The following is a 17,898-nucleotide window of genomic DNA, read 5'->3' as shown; positions in this document are numbered from 1 at the left end:
CAAAGACGAATGTCACCTTTTTGAAGAGGCGTCCTGAGTCCTCGCTGACCTGGGCGAAGCGTGGGATGATGTTGTTGAGGTATGAAAGATTGCTCTGATCTGTCACATATTAGGAGTTAAACGGATCGCAGTTGATACGTAATACGTACAGATGAGACCCCACTGTTCGGCACGCACGTGATTCACAGATTCATTTGCCAATTTACATGTACAAGCAATTTTAAACCACAAGTGAGAAGCAAATAAAAAATGAGGTCCCAATCTCAATGACCACTACAGAGGCTTTAACAGAGAAATCGACTGGTATGCAAAGACGAATGTCACCTTTTTGAAGAGGCGTCCTGAGTCCTCGCTGACCTGGGCGAAGCGTGGGATGATGTTGTTGAGGTAGAGATCGCTGAGAGTGGCGTGGTCTCGACTCTCTCTCTTCACCTGAGCCAAGAGAAGGTTCCAGCAGTTGACTGGAGACAGGACATTTTGCTCTTTCCTGCAGAGAAGAGTAAAGAAAAAACACATTTATTATAATTTATAATACAAGAGAGCAGAAGAATCAGTTAGAAAAAGCTATTTAAAAAAAATACATAATATAAAAATACATTTGCAGTAATTGCAAAATAGCTGCAAAACAACTGACAAACAATTCAATCACAATACATAATCAAAAGGAATCAGAGGAATCCATCTGAACATAACCAAATGATTCAGCCAAATAATTTCAAGCCAAATAGATTTTAAAAATGTTATATAAGGAGTAAATTCTAAATTAATTTTTAAAATAATAATGGTGTGTTTTCCCACACAATTTTTATATAGAAAACGAGGACATAAACATTTTTGATGACGCAAATGAATCGTTATATCACATTGTGTATATATATATATATATATATATATACATTAAATCACAAGAAGAAGAAACGAAAGAGAGCTCAATTCGTTACTCACGCGCTGTTCTCGCACACAATCAAAGCGCGCACAAGAGACGTGTTTCAGACAGCGCGGAGATACCGAGTTGCGTATACACATACACATAAAATTAGCCTATGTCAAAACCCTTCACGGCATTGTCATTCTCTGTGCTTTAAATATTTTTTTTCTTGCTTATCCGAAAAAATAGTCTGATCTGTGACTAAAAAAAAACACAATATAATGCGTTGAACCACTATGTAATGCTATTATAATACTATATAATAGCCTAATATATATATATATATATATATATATATATATATATATATATATATACACAATATATATATACACACACACACACACACACACACACACACACACACACACACACACACACACAGTATTCAGTAATATATCAATAATACATCTGAAACTATCTTGCTTGTTATAAAATGTACAGTATTTTGATATTTATTTAGCAATTTTGGGCCATTAAGTTTCCTGAAGATGACTATATATTATAGTGACTATATACAGTATTAATATGCAAAAAGTCTCATCGCCATCAGTCATTCAAACAGCCAACTGTTTTTGAAAACTAATGACTTCAGATCACTTTGCCGCTACAAATCACTGTGAACAACATTTGAGACACCAGGTTTGAGACACTCAGTCATCATTACAGATAAATCAGCTCAAAAAACCCTCTGGACTCCTGCTCTGATAGGGAATGTGCCCAGGATGTTAAAGGTTACTCTAAACTCATACAGTCCTGGTATGGTTAAGAAGGGTACACATGCATACAGATCCGTCCTGACAAACCTGTTGCCCTATATGTGAAGTTCACTCATGGATTACAGAGCAATGGATGTCACGCCAAAGAGGAATTCTGTTAAGCCCTGCGTTACTCTGGGCACATGCTGGAGGGATGGACTCAGCGGCCTGTGCATGCCAGAGGAGACAGCTGATGCTGAGGGTCCCGTAGAAGCCCATGAGGTGGGACCCATTCCCTGCTGCTAAAATGCCTCTGAATGGGTGGGGCAGAACCTGATGTTTCTTCAGACCAGACGGTCTGAAATGTCCACAGAGAGGGTAGAATCAGGAAGGACTGGATCTAAAGAACCCACAGAAAGCATCCAACTGTCTGTTAATGTTTTACAGACTGTCTGTTTACAGAGGAACAGCTAACACATGACCTTGGTCCTGCTGTTGACTGGAGAGCAAAGTATCTGTGAGAACTAAAACGTTCAACACATCTACCCAAACAACCAGCAACCTTATCCATCAGTGGTATGCAAATGTGTACATTTAAGGCCTAAACAACTTGTGACCTGCAAAGGCAAAAATGTTGAAGTAAAATCCATTTCCTCCCTCATTTTAGAAACACTGCAACTCATAAAAAAACACTTCCACAGGGTGGATTTAACAGCTATAATGACATACACTAAAGTTTGTAAGAAACAAATTATTTTATTAAGCAGGGACGTATTAAACTCATCAAAAGAGACTGTAAAGACCTTCCAAATGTTACAAAACATTTCTAATTTAAATATTTTTTTTTATATTAAACAGCTTTATTAAAGCAGCACTGTTTTCAATATAAAAAATAATAAGAAATGTTTTTGAGTACTTGATTACTGAAGGATCATGTGACACTGAATGGCTGCAGAAAATTCAGCTTTGCATCACAGGAATAAATTCGATTTTAACATATTTAAAAATAAAACCCTTTTATTTTAACTTGCAATAATTTTTCACAGTTTTTACTATATTTTTATCAAATAAATGTTACCTTGGTGAGCATAAAAGACTTTCACTTTTGGACTGTAGTGAACATATCCAAATCATTTTAAATGTGCATGCCGAAAAACCATGCTATTTAAGTACATGACCAAAAATATGTTATTTCCAAAGCACACGTCCAAAATCATGGTAGTATACCTAGCTACCTTTGCAAAAAAATCAGACCCACTTTATGCTGCACATACCATAGCAGGATTTCAGCAACATCTGAACCCATTTTAGCATATTAAAAAAAATAACATAAAAAAAAAACATATTCTGGGCTGAAACCAAGCACTGCTGATGTCCTGAAGTAGTCTGAGTCTAATAAACCTCAAGTGATGTACGGATGTGTATTAACACTTGTCTGACACCAGTCCTCCCTGCTGAAGAGCACGTTGGATTAATCATATCACACGACGGGGATCCTGTCTCTCTGTACAGGACATTCCCTCTGGCTTCGCCTGCCGACAAGACTTCAGACAGACACTCCTCCCAACGAGTTCAAAGCGAGGGGAAATCAGCCAGCATTCAGAGCTCAGCGGGGGGCTCAGTGGAGGTACATCACAGCCTGTTCTTCTGCTCAACATCTGTCAGTGTTGTGGAAAGGAATGGACACATCTCACGTCATCGGTCCCCATGTAACTCTTTTGATGATGGGATCAGAATAAAAATACCAAATATACTGTCGTCATCAAACATCAAGGTATTTCAACAGATGCTAAAGGAAAGCAACAGAGATTCATATCGTAAGCTTAATGGAATCCTCAAGCATTACTAATTTTTGCAAATTAAAGTGTTCTAATATTGTTCAAGTATATATTCCTTATTCTTCAACATTTCAAATGTTTTGTACTTATAAAGTGTCACAAAACAAATGCTGACTGTTGTGTTAAAGGGGTAGTTCACCAAAAAATTTAAATTCTGTCATTAATTACTCAACCTCATGTTGTTCCACCCCAGTAAGACCTTCGTTCATCTTCGGAACACAAATTAAGATATTTTTGATGAAATGTGAGAGCTTTCTGACTCTCCATAGACAGCAATGCAACTACCACGTTCAAGTCCCAGAAAGGGAGTAAGGACATCGTTAAACTAGTCCATGTGACATCAGTGGTTCAACCGTAATTTTATGAAGCAACAAGAATGCTTTTTGTGCAAAAAGAAAATTTCTTCTCTTTCGTGTCAACCTTTACTGTGGTACTCTTGTGAATGCATGGTGGAGACTGACACATAAGATGGTGGGATGTTGCATTGCTGTCTATACAGGGTCAGAAAGCTCTCGGATTTAATCAAAAATATCTTAATTAGTGTTCCGAAGATGAATGAAGGTCTTATGGGTTTGGAACCACATGAGGGTGAGTAATTAATTACAGAATTTTCATTGTTGGGTGAACAAACCCTTTAAGTCCTTAGCTTAGCAACATGCTAACTTCAGACTCTATTGGAATACCATTGTGACCATTAATAGAGTTGTTGCCCAAGTATCAGTAACTACAAAGTTTTTATTTTAGTTAGAACGATACCTTATAAAAAAAAGTTGAATACGTAGGGAGCACTTTAGAACAGACCTACTGAATAAAAACAAGTGGCACACAGGCAGCAGTCACAATTCAATTACAATTATAAGTAAATAAGTGTGTTCAAAACACTTAGGCGTGCACACCACTCTCACCAATAATGTTTCTCTCCACCAGCTTTCCCAGACACCCTTTCCCCCCATCCAAAGAACAACAGTTAAGAAGTGTAGCAGAAATACTTGTATTTGGATGTTTTGGAGGCTACGGCTGAGGTAAAGAGTGGAATGAGATCTTGATGTTTGCTCTGCCAATGATCGCACAACACTTGGGAAACAGGGAAGAATGAAACTGGTTCGAGCATGTAGCAAAAAGTCAATCAAAACATAAAGGTCTTGCACAACAAGGGTTCAAAGAAGGCAAGTTCCTGATGGTAAACCACAGACATGTGTGCCAAAAAATGGTGGGAACACCTCCATTAATTGACACATGGTGCAGGACATATTATAACACAAGGACAAGAATATACTAACAAAACAAATCTTTAAATCTTCACAAATACCAAATTATGTGTAAAAAAATAATACAATAAGTGAAACCAACAGTCTAACAATTATCGAATGATTAAAACCAACCTGAGGCATTGACAGCCCTGAGAAACATCCTCCCAAACACACTAATTTGCTTTTTCATATGCAAAGAAGCAAAACACATGCTTAACCACATAAGATGGAGTCCTTGGAGAAACTCAATTCCTCTCGAGAAATGAACAAAGGGACGTTGATGAGATTAGCATGGCCCCTTGGCTGACCGAAAGGGTTCTTAAATGGGCATTCAGACGAGGGAGCTCCGGGTCATTTCTGGAAGGCCATGAAAAAGCTGAGGTCACATGAGTGGAGGAATTGCCCAATTAACAGCAAGGTCACCGCAGACAGAGCCGGCCTTTCACCAAAGGAACGCTCCGCGAAGCCAAGAAGGGCTAATTCCTAGGTGACATACACCAGGGATGTGACATGGTGGCATGTGAAGAATTTTAAGAGATGAAGAATATGAAGAAATTCTTGACATTTTGTTGGAGTAAAATGATGGGAATTGATCAATGATATTACTTTACAAAGCAAAACGAGAAGCTCTGAATGTACACATGGACCATGAGGAGAAATTATTACTCAGCAAGGATGCATTAAATTAATCAAAAGTGACAGTAAAGACGTTGATAATGTTACAAAAGATTTCTATTTCTATACTTTTTTATTCTTTAAAGAATGTATCGTATCAATATTGATAATACTAAGAAATGTTTCTTGAGCACTAAATCAGCAAATTAATTATTTCTGACTGGAATAATGGCTGCTGGAAATTCAGCTTTGCCATCACAGGAATAAATTGCATTTTAAAATACATTAAAATAGAAAACATTTAATTTTGTTAAATTGTTGTAATAATATTTCACAATTTTTACTGTATTTCTTTCAATACATGCATAGGGTCATTAGCTTAGCAATATACTGACATCAGAGTCTGCTGTAAACTGTGAAGAGGGACCGATTCATTCAATATCGCTTGGAAGGTACATGAGAAGGCATTGAGGGGAATTCTTCACTCTGGTGAGAAGTGTTTTACAAGACTTTGGTTTCTGTTCAGACATGATGCTGGGAAGACATCAGTCAAGCTAGTCAGACTGGAGAGGAAATGAAACTTGCCTTGCCTGCTTTCTCTTACCGTCACACACTTACGAAGAATAGGCAAACACACCAGACCAGACGGACTCACTTCCTCTAGTCAACTAACCCTGAGCTCCTCACAAATGGGCTGGGAGTTATCGTGGCACAGGATACTGCAAAACAGGCAACATTATAACACTTGTATATTGAAGTCTAAAGTAGAAAAAGTTTATTGACCAAAAGACAAACAAGGGTGTACAGTCCAGTGTCAGTAAATTTGTTGATTTCTGTAGTTGATGGTAAATTTGTTTAAATATACTAAATTACATTTAAAAAATAAATTTAGAATAAAACCAGCTAAGTTGAATGTACAATATATGATAGTATTGTACCATTATGATAGAATGTACAAGAATTTACTTTACAGCACCTTCATAAATTCAATAAAACCATAAAAAGCACCTCCTGCATATTCTTTATACATAATTTTGAAGAAATAGAGTTAAAAATCTTGCTGTAGAAAAGGTACATCGCCAAAGTAACTTGAATGCACCTGACGTTGTAATTACAACTTCTTAACTCAAATACAAGAGGACTTGAATGTGCCATTAATGCAGGGTTTATTTAAATAAACCTGAACAAGCTAATTAAGTTCTTACAGGTTACTAGACACTTCCAGAAAGGTGTTTTGGATCAGGTTGGAGCTAAACTTTGCAGGAAGGTGGCCCTCTTTGTACAGGATTGGATAACCCTGGACTAAAATGTTAGACTACGAAATTCAGGAAGCGTGGTAACACCATATGACAACGTTTTAAAAACTTTGAAATGACGAAACCACCATTGACCATAACCACTAGGGGGGAAAAGTTGAGAATTGGTTTGTAGTGTAATTGCAGAGTGGACCATTAAGCATATGACACATCACCGCTCCTCTGTGGCACCAGTGTAACCACCACCCTTCTTATCTGTCATGAGTCCAGACGTTGTGGTGAGTTTCAGTTGCTTCTTTGTATCAACTCAATCCATTTGTAGAAAATCAGGCATGCTAGAAATTCGGTCAGTACCATGGCGTGTTATCATTCCAGACCGCGTGTTTCTTAACCATGATGTCGATTCATTGCCGGGCAACTCGTCATCGGGCCTCCTGCTGGCTTGCTGAACAAATGACGCACACTGTCATACCACACATAGAGGAGCCTTTGAACCTTTGAGTGGTAGAACGGAAGGCATTGAGTTGAACTCTACCCTGTAAGAACATAAGCAGTATATCAGGGGTCTCCAAAAGATTCCCATAGATGCCCCTCAGTTCGTAGGTCGGGCCTCACCGACAGCTACGTTCTTCTTGAGGAGCGGGACCGGAAAATACCTCACATTCCTTTGTGGCAACATCGTCCCAGATGTTGCCTTTTGCCTGCAAAACATACAGATGTTGGAGCTGGATTCCAGGGGCTCAAGGGACCCACGGAGGGCAGGGGATGGTATTTAGACTGGATGAGATTACGAGCCGATTAGAAAATCTATCTCAGCGGGGGTCACTGGTATCAGGGAGGACATTAGCAGGGGTTACTGCAGATTTGGTGTAGTGAGGGGGTGCTCAGAGAAAGAGATGGTGTAATGCGGGCCTAATGTGGAAGAAAAAGTAAGAGCTATGAGGAAATTGAGAGACAAGCACAAGAAATTATGTTAAAATGAAGAAACAAGTTCTCAAGAGAGGAAATGCAAGCAAAAGAGAGCAAAATACATGATGGAGAAGTTTTCTTAATGCTTAAGATTGTAAAATCTTAAAAAGAAGGTATCTTGTTTCAACTGTGAAAAGATGTCAATACACACTATTTTTCAAGTTCAAGTCCATCGACGTTAATCTACTCTGCTGTCTGGTTTGTTTGTCAGACAAAAATGGCAGATTTGGCATTATGATTGCTCAGATTGCCTGTTAATCAACTCCCAGTGAAGGGTCAATTGAGCAGCCAAGATTGGGCAAAGTTTAGAAATAACTGGGTCTAAAAAAATGACTGCAGTTAATGCCATGTGCTGCACTTTTCACACTTTCTTTAAATAGATTTTTAATGATATAAGGTCTTTCTGTCATTTGGAGGGACCACTCATCATGTGGTGCAACCAATAATAGCAATAATTGTATTAAATTAAAAATACATTATCTCATTTCTGTGCCTGAAATATGAATCACTGCTACAGTATACTTAAGTGAATGGTATTTTTAAAATGTTTTATCAGTTTTATGCAATTAACAGAAAAAATAAGTCTCTGAAACTATCAAATTAAACAACTCTGAAATTATAGAACAAAAATATGAGATCATTATTTAGAAAAACTCAAAAGAAACACATACTTTTTTTCTAAACACTTTAATTACTGAGAACCTCTTAAAAATATGTTAAGCATGTTAAGGAAATTAATTAATTTTAATATAAATCATGGTCGCACCACATTACATTTTTTATGGCTACGGCTGATTCACCTAGATGAAAAAACACTAAAATCACTTGATTTAAAATTGTTATATGAATTTATGTGTACACAACATTCTTAATCTTTGAACAACTACATTTAAAAATTTGCCTGTCGAAAATCCTTATATGTCAATGACCCTTATTTTTGATAGATAGTTCAAATAAAATTTACAATTTATAAATTTGTATTATCCAATAATAATGTAATATTATTATTATTCTTGATTACAATTATTGTTATATAATTATATATTTATAATTGTTCAAATAAAAATAACAAATATAATCTCTGTTTTATTATTATTATTATTATCATTGATTAATATTAATACATTTTATTTTTACTTCATTAGTTCAATATTTTGTCATTGAGTCATTTTTCATAATTTTTGACAAATGTGTTTAAAATGTTCAACTAAAAATATTATAATTTAATAGTTTATTTTCATCACTATTATTACAATTAATATCTTATTTAGCTTTTTTCAGTCATTTCTTAATCATTATTCTATAAAATGTCTACATTATGACATATATTGCTGTTGACCAAAAATGATTATTACACTAGAGCAGGGGTCACCAAACTTGATCCTGGAGGGCCGGTGTCCTCCAGAGTTTAGCTCCAACTTGCCTCAACACACCTGCCTGCAAGTTTCAAGTATACCTAGTAAGACCTTGATTAGCTGGTTCAGGTGTGTAAACTCTGCAGGACACCGGCCCTCCAGGACCGAGTCTGGTGACCCCTGCACTAGAGCATAGGTCTACATTTGAAACTGAACCTCCCCCAGGGTCTAAGGTACACAGGGGTCTCATGTGCACCATGGTCTGATAGAGCACAGAGCTGTCACACAAAACTGCTCTCAAAAAAACATGTGCTATCTATTGATTATTTCTAGAAGCTGTCAGAGAGCTGTATGTTGACTTTCTCAGACCCAGCCTCTAGCACTCAAACCATTATATTAGGAACTGAAGAGTCAAGTGCAAATACAAAGACCAAATAACGTGAACAGACAGAGAGTGAAAAAGGGAAGGAGCAAAGAGAAGCACATGACAAGGTGGAAAATGAAAGAAACAATTAAATAAAGGAAGAATTCAAGCACTGGATATCCCCTATGTCAAAACAGTGCCTGGGGCAAAACTGCCAGAAAGAAACCTGTCAAGGTACGCATACTAGACCCTGGAAAACAACTCAAATTCAGTCCAACCTATTTACACAGCAAGCATAAAAGGATGACAATGTGTCACTGCAAATACAGGCCGTTGGGAGTTACAAAAGCACCTTGATAAATGTTAACGCAAGCAACATTTTTGCTTTATAGCGGTCGGGAAGACATTATTGTTACCGTCATAAAGGTTCTCATCAAATACTGGTTCAATTAACAAGACATACAGGCTCTGTCATAATTCACACATAAGCCAGGGCAAGGAAGTACACTTCAAACTTTAACTTTTAGTTGGTCTTTAAGCTTTTCTTTGTTATTCTTTGAGAATGAGGTTACCACATCCTCACAAGATCAAACTGAATCCAACAGGATCCAAGCATCTAACCACAGAGATCCGTTTAGACAGTATATAACACCGATTAATAGGCTCTTTGACAGCATATCCTGTCATAATGACTGCAGTGAGACTGCATCATTCTCAAAGCTCGCTAGTAAGTATCGGGAAACCTGCATTAATTTAATGCCAGGTCTTCAGCATAATTGCCACTTGCCTTTCTATGCAACTAAGCTTTAAAAAGCCTGTTCAAAGTCTAGCCCTATGTATAAAAATGACATTAGGGCATTCAAAAGCTTGTTTTGTTTCACGCTAAACAATAAAATTAGCATTATAAACTAATGCAGTCAATAGGATAAAGTATACAGGATAAAATAAACATTTATAGCTTGAGTAAGAACATAAATGCTCCACTTTACTTGCTTTTCTTAACGTTACACCAGCTGTTTCTTCATAATACGGCATAATAACTCTAAACGCTACAGAATCAGGATCAAATATGGGTCACTGGAGCAGAACCAAGGACTTCGAAGAAAATGTTTGACTTTATTCCACGATCAAAATCCCTGCTGCTATCTCATCAGAGATATGAGACAAGCCTCTTATATAACAGCGGGGTCTTGTGAAACTGTAAAACTGTTTTTACATTGTCAAAAGCTGATTCATCATCATTCTGACAAATAAGGAGACTCTGTTTAAGCCTACACGCTAAAATATGATGGTTATGAGTTGTTACCAAAGATTTGAATTAAATTATCTTGAATAAGCCTAAAGGGAATTGTTGACTGGATATCACATGACCTTGGTGAGAGTTTACTCAACCGTCTCAACTTTCACTGCAAAACAGCACTTATGTAATCAGAAGAGTGTGAGAAGAGAAAAAATAAACGTATTGATTTCAAACTGCGCCCAGGTAATGGCACGGATCACAGGACTATGATGTATCAGCTGGAAACACGGCCAAATGTTCTCTTACTTGAATTGAGGGTCCTTTGTGTAGCGTGTCTTGGCCAGGAACCTCTCGGCAAGTTTCTCTAGGTTGCGGGAGTAGTCCATCTCGATCTCTGCCTTCTTGCGGAAGAAGTCCTGCAGGTCTTGCAGGAGCTGCACGCGGAGCTCACATTGCTGGTCCAAACACTTAAGCTGCTCCACCAACTGGGCTCGGATCTCTGCCAATCAGAGGAGGAGAAGAAGAAACAGAGTTATTACAGAACTTCCCACTCTGGTTATGCATTCTAAAAGTGTTCAGAACCACCTGGAAAATTTGGAGAATTACTGAAAAACGCACACTAAATGCCATCATCTATCTATACACTAACATTTAAAAGTTTGGGGTTGGTATGATTTTTTAAGTGTTTTTGACGTCTCTAACGGCTGCATGTATTTAATAGAAAATATGGTAAATACAGTAATTACTGTTAATTATTACAATCAAAATTACTTTTCCACTGTAATACATTTTTAAATGCAATTTATTTCCATGATGGCACAATAGAATTTTCAGCAGTGTCTTCAGTGTCACATGATCCTTCAGTAATCATTATAATTACCAATGTTTAAAAAAAATTTGTGGTAACCATTGCATTTTTTCAGTATTCTTTGATGAATATGAAGCTCAAAAGAACAGCATTTATTTGAAACAGAATTTATGTAACAATGTAAAGCCTGTACGGTCACTTTTGTTCAATTTAAAGGTACACATTAAGCCACCAAAATCACACTCAACAATCCCTGAACAAAATCATGTCAATTTTTTTTCTTGTAATTTGACAACTAAATGCATCTAAATTATTTTTTGTAAGAGGGAAATATGGATTTCTTTATAAAATGCACAATCAAGAAATACGTATACCTGGTAAACCCATATGGACAAAAGCTCATTTTGGACATTGTTTGCAAATGCAACAAATTTTAAAAAGTGCTTTTTACCATTACTATTCGACTCAATTAAAACTCAATTAAACACAAAGAATTCCACATATTTAATCTAGGACTTCTCACTAAAACATGATCATCCTCTAATCCAGGGAAAAAAAAAATCATCCACATTTCACAATCTAGTCTATGCGGCTCCAGTCTATTTCCTCAAAACAAAGTCAAAAATAGCTGGTGAAGAGACATTTCAACCTTCTATGCAAAAAAAACAATGTTTCAAAGAACAGATTTTATGATTATCATTAAGTAAAGTGGTGCATTAACATTTTTCAATAGACAGAAGAACAATGAATATCAGGAGATCTTTTTGCAGAGGTCCATCATGCGCACACACACACACACACACATCTTCAGAGAGTTTATCCAATCTTATCACTTTTTATTTCCGTTGCATCTCTCTCTGTCTCTCTTTCTCCCTGTCCAACATCCGCTGAGCACTCAAGCATGGCTCCAAATTAATTTACTCCACTCAATCCCGACAGCCTATTGAAATATTGAATTACGATTTTAACGTGAGCTCTTGGGAAGCCTGGAACTATGGATGGACCTACTTGTCCTGCATACTGAAATAATAAAAAATAAATAAATAAAAACATGATACGATACAGCAGAGCCATCTAATTTAGCAGTTGTATAGCAGTTCAATTATTCAAAGCAATGCAAAGTCCTTCATCAAAACATTAAAAACTATAAACTAGCACCTATTTCATCGTTTACAGCTGCAGGATCACATTTCAGTTGATGTATTGATGGCAAGTCTTGAGTTAGCTGTCAAACCAGTGTCACGAGTGATGAGAAAAAAACCCAAGAATGTCCAAGAATCAACAGTACCTTTGCATTTCCTGCTGTAAAGAAATCTGATGACTTTTGCCTCCATATGCTCTAACTGTTCCAGCCCAGAGAAGAGAGGAGAACAGCGGGGTGTGACAGTCCCAGGGCTATGATACCCAGCTGTCCCGACTCTATTGTGCTTTTGCGCTGAGAGCACACTTTCACTCTGACATCACACAGAAGTGGGATTTCCACAGCCTCTGTGTCTTGGTCAAGTCAAACACAACAAAGTTCACTCCAGTACATCCCAGGACTATAGGACTGGGCTTTTCCCACTTCATATGACTCATTGTGATGATTTTTACATGATTATGTCATAAGGCAGCCCTCGTCTGGGATAATAACTACCCGGGCCTTCTTTCTGGCATGCCAACATGTGTCGATACCACTGCACTGACACATGTAATTTTCTGCTGTCCGTATAATTTATGATTATAGGAAATGAGTCAGTGCCACATCGTAATGCCTCAGCTTTCAAAGAGAGTCCTGTAATTTGAGCAAAAAGCAAAGCGTCTACAAACACGCACAGACAGAGCATGGTCAATGAGCCTACATGGGCCTAATAATGCAATTATGAGCTCAATGTTTCATTTTTATTGATAAATACAGACACAAAGGAAACAGAGGAATGCATATGCAGATTTGTGTATGGGCATCCCTAAAAAATGTATATGTGCCTAGTGGGTAAAATAAAATAAAATAAAATAAAATATTCATATTAAATATAAAATAAAACTTATATTCATGGTTTATTCTGCTTTATAAATACTAGTCAAAAGTCATAGGATTATATCACAGTTTTACAGCTGTATAGTATCAGTAATTCATCAAATGATAACCAAATGATGGAAAACAGCATGATAACCAGCATTTATGTAAATGTGGTGCACACAAGCATTTTTGGCATTTTTACAAATTTCAAGCAAGTTTCTAGATCATAGTGTTGGAGTGATTCTGATGTTCTTGTGGCTGAATATGTGTTCATTCATGTCTATATACAAACCAAACCCTCTTAGCTGTCAAAACTTCAGACTTTGATTGGTTAGGTGAAGGGCATGAGGCCAACAGGGCTGTGTGGGTTAGGGAAAGAAACAGAGGCATAGATGTAATGGGAGCATATTAAGCAAGACTCTGATAGAAAAGTAAAACTTAAATATTAGAGTATAACCTGAACAGTTTGTGCTAAATGCATTACAAGCTAGAACAAGCACCACAACTGATTAACTCAGAATCAGCTGAAATATAAATTAAATTCACTGCTCTTTAAGTAAAGATTTGAGAAGAGCAGTAAACGCCATCACTGTCACCAAGAGCAGGAAGAGTATAATCCAACCACACTCACAAGGAAACTCAAGTCAGATGTTCTGCATTTGTCTCAGGGGCTCATAAAACATTTCCTAAGTCTGAGAAACACTGTGCTACCAATTCTCTGGCCATCCTGCTGTTCTACATCTATGGGAAGATCTTTTAAAATAGCTCGAGTGGAAAACACATACACACAAAGTTAAAAATAATTGGGGGAAAAAAAAAAAACCGTAAAAAATCTCTTTAGCTCCATATCCACCTCCAAAGGCAGACTGAACACTTTTTGTATATATATGAATAGTCCTCTTTTGGAAGGCCAAACAAAGTAGCTTTGCTTTCACAACGAAACACACAGCACCTTCACGACAACAACAATACTACAGCGAGAATAAAAGTTATGCCTTCTTTCTTTGCGTGAACATTTGGGCGGTGTTATGCAAATCTTCCCACATCGTGACGTAGACATGTGGGGGCGAGTTAGAACGAGCCGTTTTAGGTAGGCGTGGTTGACTCTTAACTTTTATAAAGAATATCTCTTTGGATTTGAGACTTTAGTCTTTGCAACTTTACAGATCTTCTTTATGCACCAAGAGCTTGTAACACTCCAAACAGAAAGGAAAAATTGAAATCGCATCATATGACCCCTTTAAATAATTATCTAATTTCATGGCTTCATGGCAGTCTTTGTGACACAGCTGTCGGTGAGCACGCTGCAAAGCGCTGGCTGGGACCTTCATTATAGGACAGAATCAAACACAGTGTTGAATAATACCTGCTGGTCCTCAAAGAACAATCATCACAGCTGCCTGCTGAGATATCTGCTCAGTCAGGGTATTACACAGCCATGCATTATTGATTCTACTGCCTCTAACTAAAAGGAAAGGTGGGAGTGAGCAAAACAGATTGACCGGCAAGCTGGCACCTGACAAAGGACTGAAAGATAATCTCAGGAAGACAAACACTGCATGGCGAATGACATATGGATCAATGTCAAATAAGACAGACCACAAAAAAAAACGGACAAATTTGAACAAAATCACAAATAAATGTACATAAATGTTAAATTTTTAGCATTTTGACATTCAGTTTTTGATATTTTTTAAAGATAAGTATTATTTGCAGGTATTATAATATCCGAGATAAATGGATTTTATGACTAGATAAATGTCATGTGGTGTGTCTCTCTAAAATACATATATATATACAGGTGCATCTCAATAAATTAGAATGTCGTGGAAAAGTTCATTTATTTCAGTAATTCAACTCAAATTGTGAAACTCGTGTATTAAATAATGAGTTGATTAGCTGATTGGCATGTCACCATATTCTAATTTGTTGAGATAGTGAATTGGTGGGTTTTTGTTAAATGTGAGCCAAAATCATCACAATTAAAAGAACCAAAGACTTAAACTACTTCAGTATGTGTGCATTGAATTTATTTAATACACGAGTTTCACAATTTGTGTTGAATTACTGAAATAAATAAACTTTTCCACGACATTCTAATTTATTGAGATGCACCTGTATATATATATATATATATATATAGCCTAATTTATATATTTTTGTATCGAATAATATACATCTGGACAACAGAAATGAGTGTCATGCTACAGATTCATGTATTATGAAAAACACTACACAAATAATAAAAATTGACGTTATAAGGACTACAATGTAACTGTGTTTTCTGGGGTCTGTAATCTGATGGTGCTGTCTCTTCAAGGCCAAATCAATCCTCCTCCTCTCTTCATCCCAGCTGTCACTTTGCTCATTTCCCTGAGAGCATCTCAGCCGGCTCCCCTAAAAACCCCACCCCAAATCTGTCATATCTCATTACAAGCCCTGGCTAAGGGCTCCAAACTCCAGGCTTGTCACCAGAGCTTTAAAAGCAAGGAGATAGAAATCACTAGGAGGTAGACGGCAAGACTGCTGTTCTCAAAAACAGGCCATGCTCAAAGTTTGTGAACACTGGGGTGCCATGGTGACTAAGCAGGCGAGATTAGTGTTCATAGTGGCACTTTGAAACCTTAACCAGCTTTGAGGACAACGCTAACAGAGAGAACAAGAGGGGTTAATATGTTGTGTATGTGAAACCAACACACAAACAGCCCAGGAAGCCTGTTGTTTTGACATTAGTCATCCCCACACGGTTGGTACATAGATGTCTGAGGTATTCACCAGCAGGCAAACGCTCTGACGTAGTGCTGGGCGGTATGACCAAAAATTTATATCACGGTATTTAGCTGTTCCCTCACCACAGTACAACACCCCTTTCAAACAGTGTCGCGTTCCGAACGTTGTTTAAGTGACATATACCGGTATTGCGGTATTTTCAAAATTCATATCATAACAAAAATAAAAACCTGTATTCGGTATGAACCGGTATACCGCCCAGCACTACTCTGACGCATTAAAAAAGTTGTAAATTAAAGCATCTAAATACACTCCTTCTCCTGTGCTTTGCCAGACGATCACAACAAACATCTCAACAAGTTTCAATCTGTCAGGGAAGATCTGAAAGCATATTTAATTGAGAGGTTTGTTAGCAATTTTCATCAGCGGGGTTTTAGAAACTTTAACTGATCGTTTGCCCAGAAATTATTATATGATTCTAAATAATTTTAATTATAACAGTTTTAAGTGTCTAGACACCTAAAATATAGCAGCTTTAAGTATTTAGACAATTTCGATCAAAATTTATAAACAAGTAGCATTTTGTCAACAAACCATAATAGCCCACAGATGGGGTGTAAGAAGATAGCAGGAAGATTCACACATTTGTGCGTTTGTGAAAAAGAGCATTGTGCAGCTCTGAGCTGTGCTATTGTTTTCATAACTTTTACGGGAAAAAGGCAAATCTGAAAGGGACCAGTTGTTTCCAGGAGGTGGGCCTGTTGGCGTACACTACTTGCGTCACCAAAGGCAGCTTGAAGGAAACCATCCATTCATCAGAGCAAACAGGAAGCAAAAGGGAGCTGACAGGAAGTTAGTTTGTGCAGCTGGCTCCACAATGCAAAAGGAATTGGTCTAAGAGTCTTGGGAGAATGAGAAGAACAGCTGGCTGGGATGAGGCCCTGCACCTGAGCTACAGTTTGAGGCCAAATGAAAGCCCAAATTACAGTGAACATCAAAGAATATCACTTTTTTTGTCAGCTGTGGTATGTAGCCTTGGGTCCCCATTTTGGTGCATCCATCATTTTATAACATATCAGCGGTATAGACACTAATAGCTCCAGACATGCCAAACCTAACCCTCGAATGAAAGACAGCCTTCATTGAAGAAAGAAGGAAACTGGAAATGGGGGAAGAGACACAGTTTCAAGAGAGGTGGAGGGAATGGTAGGGATCGAAAGAAGATATAATTAGCCCGATTTTGCATCACACATTAACCAACATTTCCCTCACTGCATGCTGAATTTCCCCACCCTTTAAGACCCAATGACATCAAAATTGGAGTTTTTGTGAATCAAAAACATACAGTGCAACCATGGGGCAAAATTCCAGAAATAAAAAAAACTCTTCTGAGTTGGTTGTTTTAATTAATAATTCAAAAAGATGACAAACTGAAGATAAATAGCTAAAAATTGGTTTGAAATAATCTAAAACTCTGCCATGTGTAATTTACAGCATTAAGGCACAGTCACATTTTCCATTGCTCTAGGAATTTTTGCTGGCAAAATCCAGCCATTCAATAGGAATCTATGTGATCATAAATTTCGTATGAGGGCGAAAGATTTCCCAATTTTCCAATGCAGAACAGGCCTTTTTTTTTGCAACAGGTTCAAGTTGGCCACATGGATTCACCACTGGTTGCACTGTATGTTTTTGATTCACTAAAAGGAACTGGTTCATAAGAGTCATTTGTTCTTGATTCAGCCTACAAAGGTCATTTTGTAAACATTTTGTTTTTACATACAGTCTATGCTTCAAGAGGAGCTACACTACTGAGAGTACACAAAGGACCTTTTTATCCGTAAAACT

General features: G+C 37.3%; 1 protein-coding gene across 1 annotated transcript in view; it reads right to left on the bottom strand.

Moving 5' to 3' along the window:
* LOC107655947 (SLIT-ROBO Rho GTPase-activating protein 2-like) overlaps positions 1–17,898 on the bottom strand; it is a 101,917-nt gene that overhangs the window by 34,164 nt on the left and 49,855 nt on the right. The window contains exons 3-4 of the mRNA XM_016443581.1: positions 10,820–11,012; positions 325–487 (exon numbers count right to left, since the gene is read on the bottom strand). Coding sequence (XP_016299067.1) covers positions 325–487; positions 10,820–11,012 — 356 coding nt within the window. The remainder of the gene's footprint in view (positions 1–324; positions 488–10,819; positions 11,013–17,898) is intronic.

This window comes from Sinocyclocheilus anshuiensis, unplaced genomic scaffold (assembly GCF_001515605.1).
Source record: "Sinocyclocheilus anshuiensis isolate Anshui unplaced genomic scaffold, SAMN03320099.WGS_v1.1 scaffold51, whole genome shotgun sequence".
Classification (NCBI taxonomy): domain Eukaryota; kingdom Metazoa; phylum Chordata; class Actinopteri; order Cypriniformes; family Cyprinidae; genus Sinocyclocheilus; species Sinocyclocheilus anshuiensis.
This window is presented reverse-complemented; position numbering and strand designations above follow the sequence as displayed.